Source organism: Acanthochromis polyacanthus, chromosome 19 (assembly GCF_021347895.1).
Source record: "Acanthochromis polyacanthus isolate Apoly-LR-REF ecotype Palm Island chromosome 19, KAUST_Apoly_ChrSc, whole genome shotgun sequence".
In the NCBI taxonomy this organism is placed as follows: Eukaryota; Metazoa; Chordata; class Actinopteri; family Pomacentridae; genus Acanthochromis; species Acanthochromis polyacanthus.
The window spans coordinates 20,484,968-20,504,602 of record NC_067131.1 but is presented as its reverse complement, the minus strand read 5'-3'; the positions used below and the strand labels follow the sequence as shown (position 1 = coordinate 20,504,602).

The 19,635-nt window shown below is 37.6% G+C and overlaps 1 protein-coding gene and 2 long non-coding RNA genes across 6 annotated transcripts in view; all 3 read right to left on the bottom strand.

Annotated features, from left to right (window-relative positions):
* Positions 1-1,655, bottom strand: part of sap30bp (SAP30 binding protein) — a 36,677-nt gene extending 35,022 nt beyond the window's left edge. For both annotated transcript variants that reach the window (XM_022201496.2, XM_022201497.2), the window contains exon 1: positions 1,529-1,655. In XM_022201496.2, coding sequence (XP_022057188.1) covers positions 1,529-1,622 — 94 coding nt within the window. In that variant the 5' untranslated portion in view covers positions 1,623-1,655. The remainder of the gene's footprint in view (positions 1-1,528) is intronic.
* Positions 1,656-3,519: 1,864 nt separating this feature from the next.
* LOC110956171 (uncharacterized) lies at positions 3,520-11,477 on the bottom strand. The gene is made up of 4 exons (XR_002596034.2): positions 10,829-11,477; positions 7,126-7,336; positions 4,337-5,623; positions 3,520-4,078 (listed from the first exon to the last, which is right to left on the bottom strand). It is a non-coding gene; the product is annotated as an uncharacterized LOC110956171 (long non-coding RNA).
* A 4,979-nt stretch (positions 11,478-16,456) lies between these two features.
* LOC127531042 (uncharacterized) lies at positions 16,457-19,472 on the bottom strand. Of its 3 annotated transcripts, none has more exons than XR_007937901.1 (4): positions 19,197-19,472; positions 18,198-18,290; positions 17,593-17,746; positions 16,457-16,683 (listed from the first exon to the last, which is right to left on the bottom strand). It is a non-coding gene; the product is annotated as an uncharacterized LOC127531042 (long non-coding RNA). The 3 variants fall into 3 exon arrangements; XR_007937900.1 differs by having other exon boundaries at positions 16,457-16,686; positions 18,207-18,290; positions 19,197-19,444; XR_007937899.1 differs by having other exon boundaries at positions 18,207-18,290; positions 19,197-19,428.
* Between the last annotated feature and the right edge of the window lie 163 nt (positions 19,473-19,635).

Sequence of the window (19,635 nt, the reverse complement as noted above, 5' to 3'; positions counted from 1 at the left end):
ACAACATTTACATATTTTCTCTGTGCCTTTGCATGAAACTTTTAGCCTAGCCACACTAGACAACCCACGGCAGCGAATTTAATTCTCTGCCAGGGTGGGTCTAGTTACTCTCCATAAGGCTCGAGGTTGGATGCTCCTAAAACTGGCAGGACGAATCACCATGAAGTGTAGAGTCAGAAGCCGGGCGTAACTAAGTGACGACAGAGGCGCGACGATTCTGACAGAAACAACAGCATGGCAACGAATTTAATTCTCTGCCAGGGTCGACAACAAAAACGACAACAGTCGTTGAGCTCCATTAGCACCGACTCTGAATAATCTTTCTGTTAACATGTCTGTAATATACTTGAGCTTCACCCATTGACTGTATAAATAAGGCTTCACCGAACTACCGCATCCTCCGATTTCCGGCGCTCTAGGAGCCTATTCGTTGCGCTGATTGGTTGTATACCTACCCAGTTGCTGCAGAGTGATTTGATAGACAACCTTTTAGCCCGCCTCCCTCCCTGTCGAGCGTGCCTCGACCTTTGCGTCTTGAGAGCATGGGTCTAGCGCAGCTAGGCTATGAAACTTTAGGACCTTACAAAAAATAAAGTTTACCGTAATCAAAAAAAAATGCAGAATCTCAGAATTCAGTGGGCAGAATAGAAATCAAGAGATAAAAGTCAAAAACTAACAACATGTACATGTATACTGTAACATTCGCACCGTGTCATCTGCATTTGGCCATGTTTCCATCCACATCACATCTATTGTCTTCTCTGGCGATGCACTGTGGCTAGAACCTTTTTGAGTATCTCCTTCTATACGGTTTCTGATGAGGCCAAACACGGATCACCTGAATCGGTTTTCAGCTGACAACTACACTCAGCTGTGTTTGGAATTATTGTCAATACTTTGATATGATTTTCAATAGATTTCAATATGGCTGCAGCAGAAATTCCCCATGCATGAGAATTTCCATTTTCCGTCATACACTGTCACATTGTAACGTTTCCTAAAGTTGTAGGTGGCTGCTGTGGTACTGTTTCAATATCAGTATCGAGACATCGTACTGAAGACATCATGCAGCTATTGTGACACTAGGATCGCGACAACAGAAAGACATGCAAAGCCACAGTGCATTCAGAAAGCAATATAACTTCACTGTTCTGTAAAATCACACGAAGGTTAAAACTAACTCATCTCACTGACTTGAGTGATGAAGTGAACCGGGAACTTGACACAAAGCAACACCTCCGTTAACGAAGCATTCACGTTTTAAACCATACCACTGTGAGCATCTCCAACGACACTTTATCTCCAAAAATCCCTTGGTAAAATTATTTTATATGCCTGAATTCTATATATACGTTTTAACAAGTAAGTGTTTACATCATGAAAAAAACTCAGCAAACTACTATAAGCTAGGTTAGCCACAAGCTAACGTTAGCCACCACATGAAGTTCCGGGGTTAGATTCGCGCAGCATCAGACAGTGTTCTACGGCCACTGGATTTGCTGAAAGTTTTCGGTTTGTTATAATATACCTGTCTCTTCTGGTTCGGGGTCAGAGTCGGGCTCCGAATCGTCTCCATAGTCTGCCAAAGACGACAGTGGAACACTCTTTTTACCGCTCGCCATAACTGTATGCCCGCATAAACGCCTGGTCGCAGAGTAATAACGTCACTGAAACGGTCCTGTGCAGTGAGTAGGTTCAGTGTAGCTCTGGAAGATGTAGTCATACATCTTGAAGATATCTATGGATGTAGTCCTTTCGTTTCTCAGGCCATGCTAAAAGGGGGGAAAAAACACTTCAAAGTGAAAATCGAATTCTAAAAAATATTGCAATTTACTTAAAATGTAAAAGGCAAGAAAAGATAAAAGTAAGTAATTTAAGTTTTATATTTAAATCAATGGCCTTTACGTTGAGGAAATCTGTTTTCACTTTGTATTTGTTGTAAATTCTTGTTTTAAAAAAAGACATTAAATTGACTATTAGCCAATGTTGAAAAGGAACAAAACTTCCAAGGAAGATAAATACTTTTTATATTGTATACTTTTCCTGTGTAGCAGAGACAGAGTTGTGCAAATAAAAACATTAGTTCCTACTATAAAGGAAACTTTGAGGCTTCAAGCTACTGAGTCAACACTAAACATGTACTTCCCACTAACATATCTTATGAGAAGTTAACATACCTACATGCCTAACGATTTGCGATTTGTATTTTTTAATAAACCTCGGTTAAGGTTTATTATGCTGTCACACACTGACAACCCAGTTCTCACATCTAGTTTCCCATCAGTATTTGAGTAATGCCTGCTTTACACATAGTTTGTGCAATATTCGACTTTATATGAAGTATGAAGCTGCAAAACCTATAAATTTGTCATGGAGATGACTGTAATGTTTGAGTTAAAACAATTTAAAGTAAAACTTACCATGCAGAATTTTATTTTGTTGTTTGACAGCACTGTTACTGATCCACCTCTGATGGTTGCATTTTATAGTACCCCCAGCCTGTAGTACTGATTAATGCTTACAACAGATAGGTATTGATTTAATCATTTGCAGCCCTATTCTGCATTATCTAAGTGAGAACTGGGTTTTTTTGCCTTGAGTATTTTGACTTGATGGGTGAGTTTGCCTCAACAGCAGTAAATGACTGTATTTGAAAGTAAAGCACACCAAAACGTAGCCATTCTATATGCAAATGATCTGACTGCGACATCAGTGATTTGTGTTTTTTCATAGTGTCTTTATTATGTTTAAAATATACAAAATATAAAATTTACAAAAAAAGCGCTGATTCTGTTCACATTTTGAACAGAGGATGGCTACAGATATTTAGAAATGACATTAGATATGATGACCATCCTTCCCATATTTGACTACGGCAATGTCATCTATAAAATGGCCCCTAAGTGTGACCTTAACAGGCTTGATGTCCCCATCACTCAGCCATCTGTCTTGCTACCGGTGCTCCATTCTCCACCCACCATTGCGACCTTTACAAACTGGTGGGTTGGCCCACCTTTTACACCAGGCGACTCCAACACTGGCTTTTACTCATTTACAAGACTCTAATTCTCCAACCTCCTGCACCCCTCCCATAACAACTACCACCTGAGGTCAAGGGATTTCTTAACACTCTCTATTCCGAAGGTTCACACTGTCTTTGGCCAGAATTCCTTTCGCTTTGCTGCAGCAATCGATTGGAATTCCCTCCAAAAATCTCTGAAACTGTCATCGCTTCCATCAACTTACATTTTTAAGCGGAAGCTGCAGCAGACCCTTGTTGACCACTGTACATGCTGAATTTTTCATTAAATTTCTAGTATTAATTTAGTGTGTTTTTGATCTCTGTTTAAACACTTGTGTGTCATTTTTTTGTATGTGTACTTGTTTATTTATGTGTTATATTTCTTCCTGCTGGGGCCTTTTGCCAGGTCATCATTGTAAATGGGAAATTGTTCTCCACTGATCTTACCTGGTAAAATAAATAATAATAATAATAATAATAATAATGAAATCACAAAATTAATTTTACAAAAAGGTTTTTATACAGCTGACCTTAGAAAAACAGTGCTGGTTTAATTTTGTGTGTAACATCTGCACCATTCTAAACTGAAACAACGATTAGATTTTGGTGATATGATCCTAATGTTCTCCAAATACAGAAATAAAGATTATAGGGAAAAAAAAACATTTTGATTTGATGTAAAATTATCTTGAAGAAATTGATATCTATAAAACTGAAAACTCTCAATTTTGATTTACACCACATCTAAAAAAGAAAAAAATACACAATTCCACGTGAAGTTGACATTCATTCTGCAGCATGAGTCTGTTCTCTTCGCACATCTAGATCACTGTATCCTCTGACTTCTTCTGCTGCCTCTTCTTGTTTGGTTTTCCTTCTCCAGGGCTGCAGCAGCATCCATACAGGAGAGCGAAGATTGTCAGAGACAGAGTTCCCAGAGCGAACACTCCAATGACCACAAAACCACCCAGTGCCCACGGCTCCCGTTGTAGTCGATACAGGAACCACTCCACCCAGTCCTCTGGTGAGCCTGCAGGTTTTTGCTGCTCTATTAAACTGCACAAGAAGCAACAAACCAGATAAGAGCTGAACTAGTGAACAGATGACACAATGTTTTTTTGTACCACTAGCTGCCAACAATAATACTTCATAAAGCTGACAGATGTGCATCGCCTGCTAATGATAATACGTCTGTTAAAGTTGTAAAGCATTTCAAAAGCTGAGCTAAAGGTATATTTTTATGAACAAGCTCCACAGTGTTCTGCTGATGTTTCCGGGTATTGTCACCCAACACATTCCTGTTCAAACACTCACCTCTCCACCGCCATGTCCTGCTAAATGATCCTCTCACGGCTCAGTGAGTTCTAACAGACGGTGAATAAACTGTAGTTGTGTGTCAGAGCCCAGCTTCAGCTACTGTTTTGATCCACACACAGCGTCAGAACTATTTAAAAAGCCCAAACATTGCAGTTTACTGTCGCTCTGTGAACAAAAGAGGCTTTCTATAAATCCAAACTCTGAACAGTTCCTGTTGCTTTCCAGGTGACAATGACATTTGCTACGTGTTGGCAAAATGAAAGCAACAGTGCCTGGTTAATGTTTAAACTCAAAATACTGGTGGAGGCAAATAGAAGTGTAATGATAAGGCTTGCACACTTGTTCAGTGTTTCGCTCATGGGATTTAGATAAAAATGTTGTTATAGGAATAAAATTGAGCAGTATTTACCATTGTTAATATGCTCACACACCCTCTGGTATCTTTACAGAGAATCCAACAACCAGAAACATATATTTCTTTTTTGTAAATACATTGAACATTTATTACATTTATACAAATAAGAGCAACTAAGCGTAGCAGACAGTTTGATTCATATAAAGAGAATATACAGTTGTAACTGCTGGGACAACAGATCACATTTTCTATTGGCGCAACTTTCAAAAACAAATGCTTGCAAATTAACCAGCAGAGGGCGCTCTGTCTTTCTCTCTCTTTTTTGTTGTTCAAAACATGTAACTTCAAGTCCATGACACATTCACTTATTGGAATGCATATTTTCATTGCTGTTCTTCACATTCTCAATGAATGTCAACAGCATACCAAACTACTACATTTGTAAGACTGGTGTCTCTGTGACGTTTGAGCACAAATCAGCTTCTTATATCTTTGTGTCCATGAAATGCAGCCACACAGTGTTTCATTGTTCTCCTTTGTGATGAATCTTGATGAGTCGTGCCAGTCTGTTGATTTATATGGATTCCAGTGGCTCTCTGGATGCTGATTCAGTCTTTAACCCGCAGCTGGATAAATGGCAATGACTTCTCTGTCGTCCCTCGATTAATCTCATTTGATGCCCTTTAAAGAAATCAGTGGCTCTGAAAATCGTTTGCTCATTTGAAATGTGTGTGAGTAAATGCCCTTTATCACGTGGGTGATTCCATGGAGGGCAGAAAGAAAGGTGAAGGCTGTATTTGTTGGTGGATTCTTCTCTCTGTCTTCTTCTCAGACGGGCTGTAAAGGCTGGACTCTTGAGCCCTGGTACTTTGGCTTCCCACAGCAACAGCAGTGGATGCAAGACAACACGACCATGAAGATAACCATGGCTACAAAGACAGAAGACACAGGGTGGGGTCAGCTCATGCTGGGGGAGGTAATATGAACCTAGTGAGCACAGAGGGGCATTTAGCAACTACAGAGACGTGTATTTAAAATATGTGGAGGTGGAGCTCAAACCAGAGGTCTTACTGAAGAAAAATGATACTAAATGATAATGTCCTGCATCTGTTGGATGTGTAAATATTCAAATGTCTGCTAACACAATACTACATAATACACTCACTTAATGACAGCCAACTGTCATGTGCAAATACACCTAAGTGCAATTGATTTGTGTTGTGTCCTTGTGTTCTTCTGTTTTTCTTATTTATATTGTATATATAGTGTATATATCTTACATCTTTAATATATAGATGTGTTTTTTTTTATTTTTCTTACTGTCACTTTGCTGCTGTGACATTGCAAATTTCCCCTTGTGGCACTAATAAAGGATATTCTATTCTATTCTATTCTATTCTATTCTATTCTATTCTATTCTATTCTAACACCTTTGCCCTATCAGCTTTATAAGAAAATAATATGCAAGTGTTTAGTTTACAGCACGTATGGCTTCTCTCAAGTGGCCAGAAAATAAACTGACATTGAGTTTAATCTAAATATCTTTATGCCAACAATTAAAAAAAAAAAGAAAAAAAAAAGACAGAGAGCCACGTAGATATTCTTGGTCAAAAGTTGCTGAGGTTGGTGGTGGAAGCTGAGGAAGCAGGGAATGTTTCCACAACATTAGCTAACATTACCTACAAATTCTGTTTGTAGGTATGTTTTAATGTCACAAAAAAACTGTTTTAATCTAATGTTCAAAGAACATCCTGAAGATGTTTCTCATTTAAAAAAAAAAAAGATTAAAAGGTGAAGAGTTGACTCAGATGTAATGTTTTTCACTGCAACACTAAAATGATGTTTTTTAGGATGTTGTAAAAGTCACAGATTATGTTAAATGATAACAGAGGGAAAACATTGTTAGACCAATATTTAGGTGACAGAGCATTTTGAAACACTATATAAATAAAGGTAGATCATTTTTCCTGCAAAATTCTGAGGATGTTTTCCAGACATTGCTGAGGTAACACATTATAGAACACTTTTTTAAAACATTCCCACATCAGTGTGACATGATAACATAAGAAGGATATTCTCAATGCAACATTCAGACAATGTTTTAAGGATATTAGGGAACAATAGTCGAATAGTGTTATCAGCAAACATTTTTAGAATGTCTTTAGAGAATGTTATCTTACTGTTAATAAGAACTTTCTAGGAAATGAAAAAAAAAAAATCTCCCCTGAAACATGACTAAAACTTTTTACACAACATTTTTAGTACAAGAAAATTCTAGCTGGGAGTAAGTTTGTGAAACAGTGGTAACTTTAAGACCACACAATATGCCAAACATGTAGGTTACAGTTCTGCTCATATTTAGGATTTAAACGTAAGTCATTTAAACATAACTCAATGCAACTGTGTCTTAGAAAGGATGGGCAAAACTCACCAACAAACAGAACGAGCACAAAGAAGGCTCCCAGCTCCAGTGAAGTTGCTTGTGGGAGACCCTGCAGTTTGGTCCACACCTTCTGAAGAATATCCATTATCTCGTTTTTCGCATCCATGCTGACTTTCAGATGCAGGTGAGGCAAGACAAGATGCAGTAATGGCTTAGGCTTTTCTTTCGAAGCAAACGGGTAACTGCAGAACTTGTTTCACTAGAAAAAATGAGGACGATAAAGTGAATGAATGAGTGTTATACTGTCTTGAGGAAAATGCTCTGAATGTAGAAAAGTTACTTTCATCTTCAGCTCCACCCTTCACTACTGTGATTTTATACTCCCACCCTGCAATTACCCCTCAAGCCTAACATGCGTCCTTGATCCCTAAATACTCCATGTGCTCAGTGAGTACTCAGTCATTATGTATCAGCACCCCTACTTAGCCAACTGATGAACTTCCTGCTTGTGTAGGTGTATGGATATGCCACGTGTCTATATTGTGTTTGTTTGTAGACAGATTATGTGTGACCCCCTGTTCAAGGCTTTGTACACACACAGGAGAAAGCATTCTGCATGTTCAGTTTAATTATAAACAAGACTAACTATTTCAGGCCTGGCATTTCAAGACTGAGGCCTGTCATCATTACTGGAGCAGCTGTGTGTGGGTGAGATCGCATACAGGCTGATACTAGACAGGGTGTGCAGGAGATAAGGGCACAGGGCTGTGGCTAAAGAACAGGACATGAAACACAGCCAGTTTTGAGAGAGAAATTCTGAATGGACAAGTGTGTGTCAGCAATGAACACGAATTCATTTTCTGCATTAGAAGCTCTTGTATTTTACATTTATTGAGCAAAAAGAGAGAGAAAACTGTTACAAATATTTTGTATTCCTTGAATATGATTTGTTCTTACTTTGTTGCTTAAAATACAGTCAGTAGAGCATGTACCTCTAGGCTGCTTCAGTACATACACAGCAAATCAACATTTTACTCTCTTCCTTTCATAGTACTACACTGTGCTGCCCTAATTAAAGCCAGAGAGCAACACAAGCAGATAAGTTGAAACTGAATTAGTCATAGAAAGCTTATAATGCCTTATTTTAAAACTTTTTAGGCTGATTATCACTTAAAGTCTTTGAAATCACCTGCATAATATCCAAAACACTTAGGCATAGCTTTTGAACAATCCTGATGAAATCTGAAGGAAAATGTCCTTGCTTCTTAAGTTTTTCTGTTTCTTTCTAATACAACACTATGCACTATGTAGTTCATAGTGTGCTTCTATTTTGCAAAAGGTCTGGCATTTATTATTAATACTGAAGCTACACATACAAATATGTGCACTACCATTCAAAACTTTAGTGTCACGTAGAAATCTCCTTATTTTGGACAGAAAAGCATTTTTTTTACAAGATAACATTAAATTAATCATAAATACAGTTACACATTGTTAATGTGGTAAATTAGTATTCTAGCCAGAAATGGCTGGTTTTAATGGAAAATCTACATAAAGGTACAGAGGCCCATTTCCAGCAACCATCACTCCTGTGTTTTAATGCTACATTGTGTTAGCTAATGGTGTTGAAAGGCTAATTGATGATTTTAAAAAAAACCCTTGTTCAATTATGTTAGCACATGAATAAAAGTGTGAGTTTTCATGGAAAGCATGAAATTGTCTGGGTGACCTCAAACTTTTGAACGGTAGTGTAGTGATAAAGTGTTATTGTAATATGTAGCTTTACTCTTAGGTAGCTTAGCAAAGTTGTGTAGAATGGTAGTTACTGCTGCTGTGCTAAGCTAGCTAAACAGCACTTTAGAAAGTTGTTCTTCTCATGACAGATTGAGGTATTCTCTTCCACCCTACAGCCTTATAATATGCCTGATGACAAACTGAACGATTAAGATGATGATCCTTTTAATAACCGTGATATGTCTGACATTTATTATTAATACTGAAGCTACACATACAAATATGTGCACTACCATTCAAAACTACAAATCAGTAATTACGCCTAATTTTACCAAAGTCATGACTTTTTCAACAGCTAAGCTAATGCTAGATTCTACTTTAATGCTAATTAGCTGTTCAGTGAATTCTACAGGTCCTGCTTAACTAATGCCAGAAAGGCATTACACATAATACCGCTTATGGAACGGACAAATAAATGTCATTTCAAGTTAAATTTAGAGTAACAGTTTTCATTTACCTAAATAACTACTTATTTGACTTTAAACTAGACCGTATGCTGTACCTTGGAACTCCTGCCGCTTGTGTTGCTAGGCAACAGAATTAAAACAACAGGGACAGTTAGCAGACCCATATGGATCTCACTGTTCAGTAGTTAGGAGTTATTATGATAACTACATGAAATCTAGTAATTTTTTTAAAAAAGAATCATTTACAAACTGATATATTTCTAAATTTACATTTTCATTTATATATTTTGGATGGATAATTATATATGTGCATTTGTTATAATTTAATGTGTGTACAAATATCTTAATGTTCTGAGTAGTTTTCTGACATCTTATTTTTATTTTAAGATATACATATTTTGTCAGTTTTCATGCCTTTGAATAACTTTCTCAGATTTCTTCTTTCTGTATTCTTACATATTTGGAAAAAAAGATTGATTTTTTTAATGTATATTTGCATATTCTCCTTAGCTAAACCTCATTGCTTGTATACTGAACCATCTATATTCTACTACATACTACTGCACTATATCTTTTACAATGTATGCACAACTGTAATGAAGATATTAAACTGAAAACATATCTGATTATGCTATTCCATAGTGTACATTTTGCATTGTATTGCAAAAACTGTGTAAAAAGGAAATAACATTGTGATCAATACAGGAAATAAAAATAATTATTCAGAAATATTTCGCTGATGTTTTGTTTCTACCTGTTGTTGGTCAGTTCAGCAAGTGTTTAAATGGCACATGGCTACCAGTTTGCATACATTTGTGTGTGTGTGTGTGTGTGTGTGTGTGTGTGTGTGTGTGTGTGTGTGTGTGTGTGTGTGTGTGTGTGTGTGTGTGTGTGTGTGTGGCTGTTTTGCTTGTCTCATGATTTGGTTTAGAGATGAAACATCAGTCTGCAGTTCTTACAAGAAGAACCAAATTTGACATCTGATATTACTATGTTGTGCAAGTCCACAGGATATTGTGTGTTTTTAAAAATGTTGTCCTTAAAATGTCCTAATATTTCAATGTTTCCAGTTGCTGTATATACGTGTGCATACATTTCTAATTGGTACCTATATATTGATATTTCTGTCTGGTTTTCTGGCAGCTCCTGCAGCTGATCTCCACCACCTGCCAGAGTTAAGTTAAAGAATGTGTGATCTCTGCTCTTTACTCCCTCTTTACTCTTGTCTTTGTCCTTCCACTGCACTCCCACGTTATGTTTCATAAGCAGCAGGACACAGTCAGACAGGGATCAAAACATGCGGAAGAAATCTTGATAAAGGGAACAATGCTTTCTTTGAAACTAGTGTAAGTAAGTCGGTGTCCTCAATAGGCCTTTGCAGTTGTTTTTCTTCCCTTTCTGTGCTTTAGTATTTACATATTGCCAAGCAAAAACTAAGTATAAAGCCTGTTCTTGACATGCATTGTAAATGATATTGATAATGATCTTTAAACTTAAATGAATAAAGATTGCATAAAGTGCATTGACACATGTAAAGTACAAGTTCTTACCTCTGCAGTGAATGTGTGCAGCTTCACAGTGACAGCGTCACTGCTTCCATCTCTGAACTCTTCTTTGAAACGAGAACCAAACTCAGCAGTGCATAAAACTGTCACCACGATGTTTCACAGACTTCTTGTTTTCACCTTCCCCTTCTCTTTCTCCTTTTTTCTCAAGTTTGTTTGTGGTGCCTGCTGCTTCTCAGGCTCTTCATCTAATTAGCCTGTTCCAGTTCAGCCTGAGTCACTAGCTCTGGAGGTAATTTGACTCTTTGAGCAGATCAGCAGCCGTTTCTGTGCAACTGTTCCTTTTGCAGCCTTGCTCCACTTTCTCCTCCTGTTCTCTGGGAGTTTGTATATGTCTTCCCTCTCCTCCCCCTCTTTCACCCTCCCTCTCTGTCTCTCCCTCTTCTTCCTTTTCCCAAATCGACTTCGGCACTGCTGCTTTCACTGTCTCTCACTCCCCCTCACCCTCTGTGCTGTCTGTACATCTGAACACTTATTCACTGTTTTTTCCCCTCCTGTCTCTCTCTCTCTGTTGCTATAGACCAGCTGTGCCAGGGCCTCCTTTTTTGTCTTCAGTCGCCGTGGAGACGAGGCCCCTTCTAAAAGGAGCAGGGGGTGGTGTGCTTGTGTGCATCCGTCTGGTGTCCTGCCAGCTGACTCCCTTATTTCTTAAGAACATGTTCTTCTGCATTTGCTGTTAATTCCCTCATGTTTCCTCCATGGGCACATGCTCAAACTATTGCAGGGGACATTTGTAAGACGAGAGGTGTGTCTGATTTTTCCCCCTGTGAGTTCCTCTTCCATCTATACCAGAGGTTGGGGTGTGACAAAGAATGAAAGGAACAATGAAGCCTGTTCTGTTGCTTTGCTGTTGTTTATTTTCCAAAATACCATTCTGGTTTGTGCGTGTTCTCCGTTGTTTTATTGTTTTTTTGTGAAAAATGGACTTAGCTCAAGAGCTTTGATGAAAGCCAATGGAGTGGGGGTGCTTCAGAGGATATTTCGACATTCCAGGCTGAGCTGATTCATCCACAAATGGAGATTACTCATTTCCCAAAAGTTTATCACAGCTCAACACATAGTTCCTGGAATGGAAATGTGTTATAGTTGAATGTTTTGAAAGACGATGCCTTGAATACTGGGTCTTGGTCAGAGCTCATTTTGTTGTGTTCTGGAAAAACATACAGATGCTTGACAAGTTAAAAGAAAAACCTGAACCCTTGACCTCTATGGTGAGAGGATCTGATGGCTCTGTCATGCTGTGGAGGGCACCGATCACCTTAATGTTGTGATGAAGTACTTCACATGCTGTGGCCTTTAGTCCCCTGATCTCAACACAACTGAACATCCTTGAGGAAGATTCCGGGTTGATGTGTTTGACAACACTCTGCACCGCCATCATCAAAACATCAAATGCGAATTAGGAAAGTGGCATCCATCCCTCCAGTAGTACTCTAGAGACTTCGAGAATCAAAGGTGTGCTTAAACTGTACTAGCAGCAAATGTTGGTCCAACGCTTTATGTTTTTTCCTTTAATTTGTCAAAATCAAACATTTTTGTATGGTTGAAGATCAGGTTTCAACTGTTATACACTTAATGGGAGCCACTAATTACATTTGTAACAGATACATTTCAGCCCTTCTATCAGCACCTTCTCCAAGTACATCTACTACATGGATCGCTTTGGTTCTTTGGAATTTATGATGGAATAATTCTTTCTTTTCAATAATTTCTCACCTTCAGAGATGCAGGAATATGAATATGGGTGTTACTTTGCAGTACTTTTCTACCTGAGCAGTTCACAAAGCACCTTACAATGTCTACCATTGACCTGTTCACACGATGAATAATAACAGTAGAATAACTCCAATCCACTGTTTCTGTCTACAAGGCCTCGCATGGCCCTGTTTGAATGTCAGACTCTCTACAGTCATCTGTTTCTCTGATGGCAAAATGCACATTTGTTGATGATGCATATTTTTTAAGGTCCTGGCTTTGTATAAAATGTGTTTCAAATTAAAAACAGATGGAAAACATTCCTTTACTGCTGCATATGTCAATTGTGTTGTTTTGTTGTGGCTCTGTTTTTTTAAATATTGCATTTGATTGTTAGAATTGGCAGTTACTATAAATGTGCAGATGAGTCAATTAAAGAAAAAAACACTATCTCACATACAAAAGATAGACAGACAATATCATGTTTTCTATGAAAACTCACACTTTTATTTAAGTGCTAACAAAGTTCCACAAGGGTTTTCTACTCATCAATTAGCCTTTCAACACCATTAGCTAACACAATTCAGCATTAGAACACAGGAGTGATGGTTGCTAGAAATGTTCCTCTGTACCCTTATGTAGATGTTCCATTAAAATCAGCCGTTTTCAGCTAGAATAGTCATTTAGCACATTCTCAGTGTCTAGATTGTGTTTCTGATTAATTTCATGTTATCTTCATTGGAAAAAATAATTTTCTTTCAAAAATAAGGACATTTCTACATGACTCCAATCTTTTGAATAGTAGTGTATGTATAGTAGTGTGCCTGAAGTTTGGTGAAGAAAGGAAAGGCCGGTGTGTGAATAACAGCAGAGTGAAATTCTGTGTTAAAACATTGTGCACATGAAGAGAAGAGAGACAACAGCATGATTATCAGCCCCATAATTCCATTTATAGTGGTCCAAAACTGCCTTCTGTGTTTTGTAGTCATGTCCCCCACATTTAATGGCACTTATCCTTCACCACAGCTGAGCCATTAGCTGAAAAAAAGCTCATCCATTAACCCACAGTCAGACTGATGGTACACACCTTCTAATTCAACAGTTTTTATTTAATTATTTTGTACATTGCTGATTAATATTGAAGACATCAAAGATATAAAAGAAAACATATGGAATTATGTTGTGAACAAAAATGCAATCAAGAAAGTTAATCTTCAGTATTAATCTACAATGTAGAAAATAATACAAATAAATAAAAAGCATTGAATGAGAAAGTGTGTCTAAATTTTTGACTGGTAGTGTATGTATTAAGGTAAATACCACACTAAACATCAAAACATCCATTTGAATTGCAAAACTGGTCATTTTCTGTCACATTGTAACCAACACAAGGCTGGTCTGTGTTGGTTACAAGGTCTTTTGAGAGCCTGTTTGAATCAGATCTATTATAGCCCTCAGTCACATTTTTCCTGTTTACTGTAACCAGAGTTTGATGACTTTTCATAAGTGTGTTGCAACACAGTGATTAAGCCATGGGGGAAGATGACACTTCTGACAAGTCTGTCACTTATGGACAATTAATTCTAAAGTCATATGCTGTCATGGCACAATAGTCAGTGAAATTAATACAGGTCATATCTGCCTCAGCTGCAACTCAGAAATGTCCAATTACACTCATCTCAACAACAGCTGGTATAGATAAGGCAACTATTTTCAGAATGTGTTTGGTTTCTGTGTGTGGGGATTGTCCGGTTTCAATCACTTGTTTTGACAATTGTTATGTTTTCTATTATTATTGTAATGAGGTAAATAACTGTTATTATTCATTGATCTCCTTATTTATATCACTATCATTATCAGCATATATATTATACATCATATATGGAATATGCGCGAACACACTCGCGCGCGCACACACACACACACACACACACACACACACACACACATACACACACACACACACACACACACACACACACTCCCTCCTTCATACACACAGAGAACAGCTATTTCTGCTTTCATTTCCATTTATTTTTTACCTTTCTTTTCTCCGTTTCGTCTTTGTTGCATATATAATCGTTATTACTCATTATTATTGTTTGCTCTCTACTTTGTTTAACACTATCTTCTATATTGTAAAAGTGACCTGTTTGTATGTCTTTAATGTTCACTGTTGTAATAATAAAAAAATAAAATAAATAAAAAAAAAGAATGTGTTTGCCCAACCAAGTTATTCGGCCACAACCCTCAGAGGACACGTCTCCTCACAGCCATCAGTCCTTGCAGAGCAACAGATTGTCAGAAAGAGTGAAAACAGCTCTTCTGACTGGATCTCCAGCTTGAGTCTGGTCACCATCTGTAGCTCCAGTGTCTCATCAAGGCTATAGATATCTCTGTTCTGTGGGGGAGTCATGTCAGTGTATTTCGAACAGATCAATGTTAACTCAAACCACATACGCACAAATACATCCTACATTTGACATGTTTTCATAACTTAGGGCTCCAATGATGTCTTTTTTTTTTTTTTTTCCCTGACAACCACTGTATTATTGGCCTGAAAAGCCCACGGCTCCATCCCAATCCTCTATAAATAGTTGCAGGACTTGCTATAGGGGATTTAATGACCCACCTCTCAAGGAACAGTGACACAAAAATAGCTTTTATGATGTAAAATGCTCTAGTTCACTGGTTTTCTGAAGAAAGTACTGAGGAGTTAAAGACAAGAACAATGTGCTGAGTTCAACTGTAATATTGTGACATTTACTTTTTTTTGAATGTCATTTATTGCAACTATGGCTCAGAGAGAGATCAGAATATATAGGCTGTGGGCCGAAGCCAAAAAACGTGTTATTCATTGATCCCCGCCGCGTAAGTAGGAATATTTTTCACAGCAGACAGATAAAATTATTCTAAGTATATTAGTAGTTGTTTCCAACTTCAGTTCGTGCACATTAATGAAAGAGAGCAAGTAATAACTTTTAATTTTGAGCAGGCAAACGAAGGGGGCTACTTACGTCATCTCCATGACAACCAGGAAGAAGCCGCGGCAAAATGTGCTAACGCCGGCTTCGGAAAGACTTAAAATAAACAGAATACGTTTTTCCTCCGAATGAGCTTACAAGCTAGACTACATGGTCCTAATTATTAATTCCTAACAGTGTTATGGTACACTTGCACGGCAAAAATCAACGCTATTGTTTTCTCCTGGCGTTAAATATCCAACGTTCTTTGACGTTCTTTGTCATATTTCATACTACATTATCTTTCCAATTCAACACAGCTGCCACTATTACAGTGTCAAATGAACAATATTTAAAGCAGTTTTTATTTAAATACCAGAATGTCCAAATAAAACATACATTGTCTGTTAAATTGTCTCTGTGTTATTTATATCCCACAACTTTGAGGTGTAACTATGGGCATAATTGAATTACAAGAATAAAACTATGTACTAGATTGTTTTGGCTATTTTCAATGATGGATAAGTCTCTTACCATGGTCTCTACTGCTGTGGTCCGTCCCTTGGTCTGTCCTCTCACTTGACCTCTGCACTGTAGTTCCGCACACACACTTACACACATACTGTACCCCCAGAAGAGCATCTTACACAGGGACAGCATTTTCAGCATTTAATATCAGCAAGATGTCCCTGACATGCCGAGCAATGTGGGATACCACAGAGAATGCTACAGTGCCTTCACAAACAAAGACCACATCCGAAGAGCAAACTGTAAGCAAGCCAAGTCAGTCCAAGAAAATGAAGGTTTGTATCAAATCCATTATCTATATTGCAATACTGCAAGTATGATGACCAAATATGTTAAAGATGTGACATACTAACTCATTGCAAGCCAATACAGTTTTGACAACTTGATTGTAATGCACCACCACAGCAAAATGAAACTCTCCACAACATCAGAAGTATGTTTTTTTTTATTTATTTACAATTGTTAGAAACAATGTGAATTTAGATCATTTCCATTTATTGATCACTTGTAACTTACATTTTAGTGCCATTACAATGTTCAGAAGAACTGCTGCCAGATACCAGTGATGGTGCTGCATCCAAGGTTCGGGTTTTGCGCTCTTCAAGTGGCCCAGAACAACCCAAAAGGGCTCCACACCTCCTGCCTGTTGCATGCCTGCTATGCAAGGAGAACAGATATATCAACATCTGGCACAACAGAAAGAGGGAAAAACTCTCTCAGTGTCTAACATTTACAGCAGGTAAACAGGGGTGGACAGTTGCCTTGTAAGATCTTTATGTGACCTTTTTTATGTCAAGCAATATGCCTGATAAAAATATCAGCTACATCCCCTATTTATGACAATTTCTTTTTTTTATTTTATGAATTAGTCATTTGTCTTTCTGAATACTTTACTATATACTCAGGTAAATACTAAAGTATTCAGAAAGACAAATGACTAAGTACTAATATTTACTAATAGTATTGAGTATAAACACCTTTTGTCACTGGCATTTCTTGCTGTTAAAAGAAAAATGTTGATGAACTGGAAAGTAAGAAAGCCAGGATGCTTTTGTCTAGATTCATGGCTTAATGATTTTGCTGATCTGCTAATGATGGAGCAAGCAGCTCCATCCTGCAGGGATGGGAAACTTGGAAATTTGTGGTCATATGTTCACAAATATATTTAAGAAAGACATTACAATTAGCATCTCTTACCTTCTTGCTTTGTTTTTAATTTCTTTTTTTTATTATCTTTTTTTCTCCTATTTACATAGATAAAAGAAAGAAATTATGATTTAATGCACACCATCTCATGAATGTGTGATTTGACAGCTAATTTACTGCTCCCTGACATCTTTTTTGTTTTATCTTTGTCATTTTTTGTTGTACGTAGTATTTGTACTGATCTGTTTGTGTATTTTTGTTTCAACCCCCCCTTTTTTTCTTTTTTTTGTTGTTTTTGCTGTTGCTTGGCTGATTTATTTGTGTGAATTGATTTTAATTTGGTTTTTTTTCTTGTTATTTGTGTATGTGTGTTGTGTTGTTTTAATCAAAAATGTAAATAAAAAAAAATATATTTACCTGAGTATAAACTTTGTTTACCACAGCAGATCAACTCCTTCGTGCTGCTGAGAGGAAGAAGGATGAACACCTGTTGCTTCAAATCCATGGAAGAGATCTTGTTGTGTCAGAGGCCATGTATCACCACAGTTGCTTTGCAAATTACACACGATACCTGAGAGGAACAAAGAGAGGTTTCTGAAGAGGCCAATCCGTATCAGGCAGGCTACAGACATTTCTGTCAGACAGTGGTGGAAGAGCGCCTACTGGCAAACCGTGAAGTGTTGAGGCTTTCACGGCTAAATGACCTCTTTAAGGAAATTGTTAGAGATAAGGAAGGACTGGACATTTCGACTTATAAAGCATTTAGCTTAAAATCAACGCTTCCTAAGTCCCATCCATGCCTTAAATTCCTTAAAGCAGCCAGAAATGACTTTGTCTATGTAGAGGACCTAACTGCTGAAGAGGTCATCCAGGATGAACCGGCACAGCCTTCATCAGACAGCAGTGACTGAGAGGAGGATGGCATGGAACCCACTCATTTAGGCCATCAACAAGCATAGGTTGGTTTGACATTTTTTAATCTATATTGTCCTTGTAATTATAGTTAAGTTGATGTTACACACCTTGCTTACCTGCATTTCACCATTATACCTGGTTGTGTAGTGACAGTCTCTGACTTCTCCACAGACAGACACCTGTACCATTCAGCCATGCTACTGAAAGAGATCATAGAGACCAAGTGTAAAGTGACTCCAAAAATGCCCTGGCCACCAACATCACAAGACCTTAAGATGGACACTGCCTCCAGTGTTGCCGGTGCAAAGCACTAAAATGTGTGCAGGGGAGATGCACATGCAAACAGCACCAGCTACCATGCACAGACATGTGTGCATGTATTGACTGCTCCAATTCTGCAGGACATGAAACATAAGAGGAAAAAAAGAGAGCAAGCTTCATGGGCATACTTATGCCAAATTTGTGGCTTTCATAGCACTTTTTGTATAAAGTTCATCTTGTTCAAGTTATTTTTTTTTCTGGTGTCAGTTCATTTAATGTCCGTATGATAACCTACGCTTGTATATCCTAGTCACTGATGCACAACAACTGAAGCTCTAACAAAACTACAAACTTCATCTAAAAAAATAGAAATTAATTAAATATGTATCAATAGCAAAGCTGATCAGATCGGGAAATCTAACGTGTTGGACATCTAATTACTGCCACTTGTTATCTTAAACACCTGCAGCTGTTGTTCCTGGTGGATCTTGACATGCTACCTGCAGCGACGTTACGTTTCAATAAACATAAGCTTCGTTTGCACCCATTGCATAAACTTTTCATATTAAAAATATTACATGATAATCGAGTAATTAATAATATCTGACCTTTTTCTCGTTTAAACGTGTTGGACATCTAGTTACTGCCGCTTGTTAGCTTAAACAACTGCAGCTGTTGTGACTGGTGACATGCTACCTGCAGCGACGTTACGTTTCATTAAACATTAACATTAATTTCGGCATTACAATGTGCTGTCAATATGCTTCGTTTGCACCCATTGCATCAATTTCTCATAATAATCAAAAGTTTCCACATGACAATAGAGTAATAATATAATATCTTACCTTTTCCTTCGTTTGCTCTCATCCCTTAACCAGTTGTTAACGTCGTGTTATGGCTTTACCAGAAGTACGAGGAATCTGATTGGCCAACTGAAGTCCACGAAATAGTAACAAGAGCTCTCATTGGTTTGTGGTTGCTGGAGCTAACAGCATATCCATTAGCTCGTGTGACGAATATATCAACGTTATTTATGAAAATGTGCAACTTTTGAGGTTGGAAACATTAACTTATATGTTATATGATAATTTATCTACACAATACTAAAAAATCTGAAAATTACCGGCAGGGGATCAATTGTTTCGTAAACGAAAGCAGATAGACGTACTCGGCCCATCGCCTAATAATGTTATCCTAAAGATTAGTTAAATCTATATATATATATATGTTTACCCATAGTATCTCACTGAATAATGGAATCACAGTAAGGAATTGCTTCCAAGG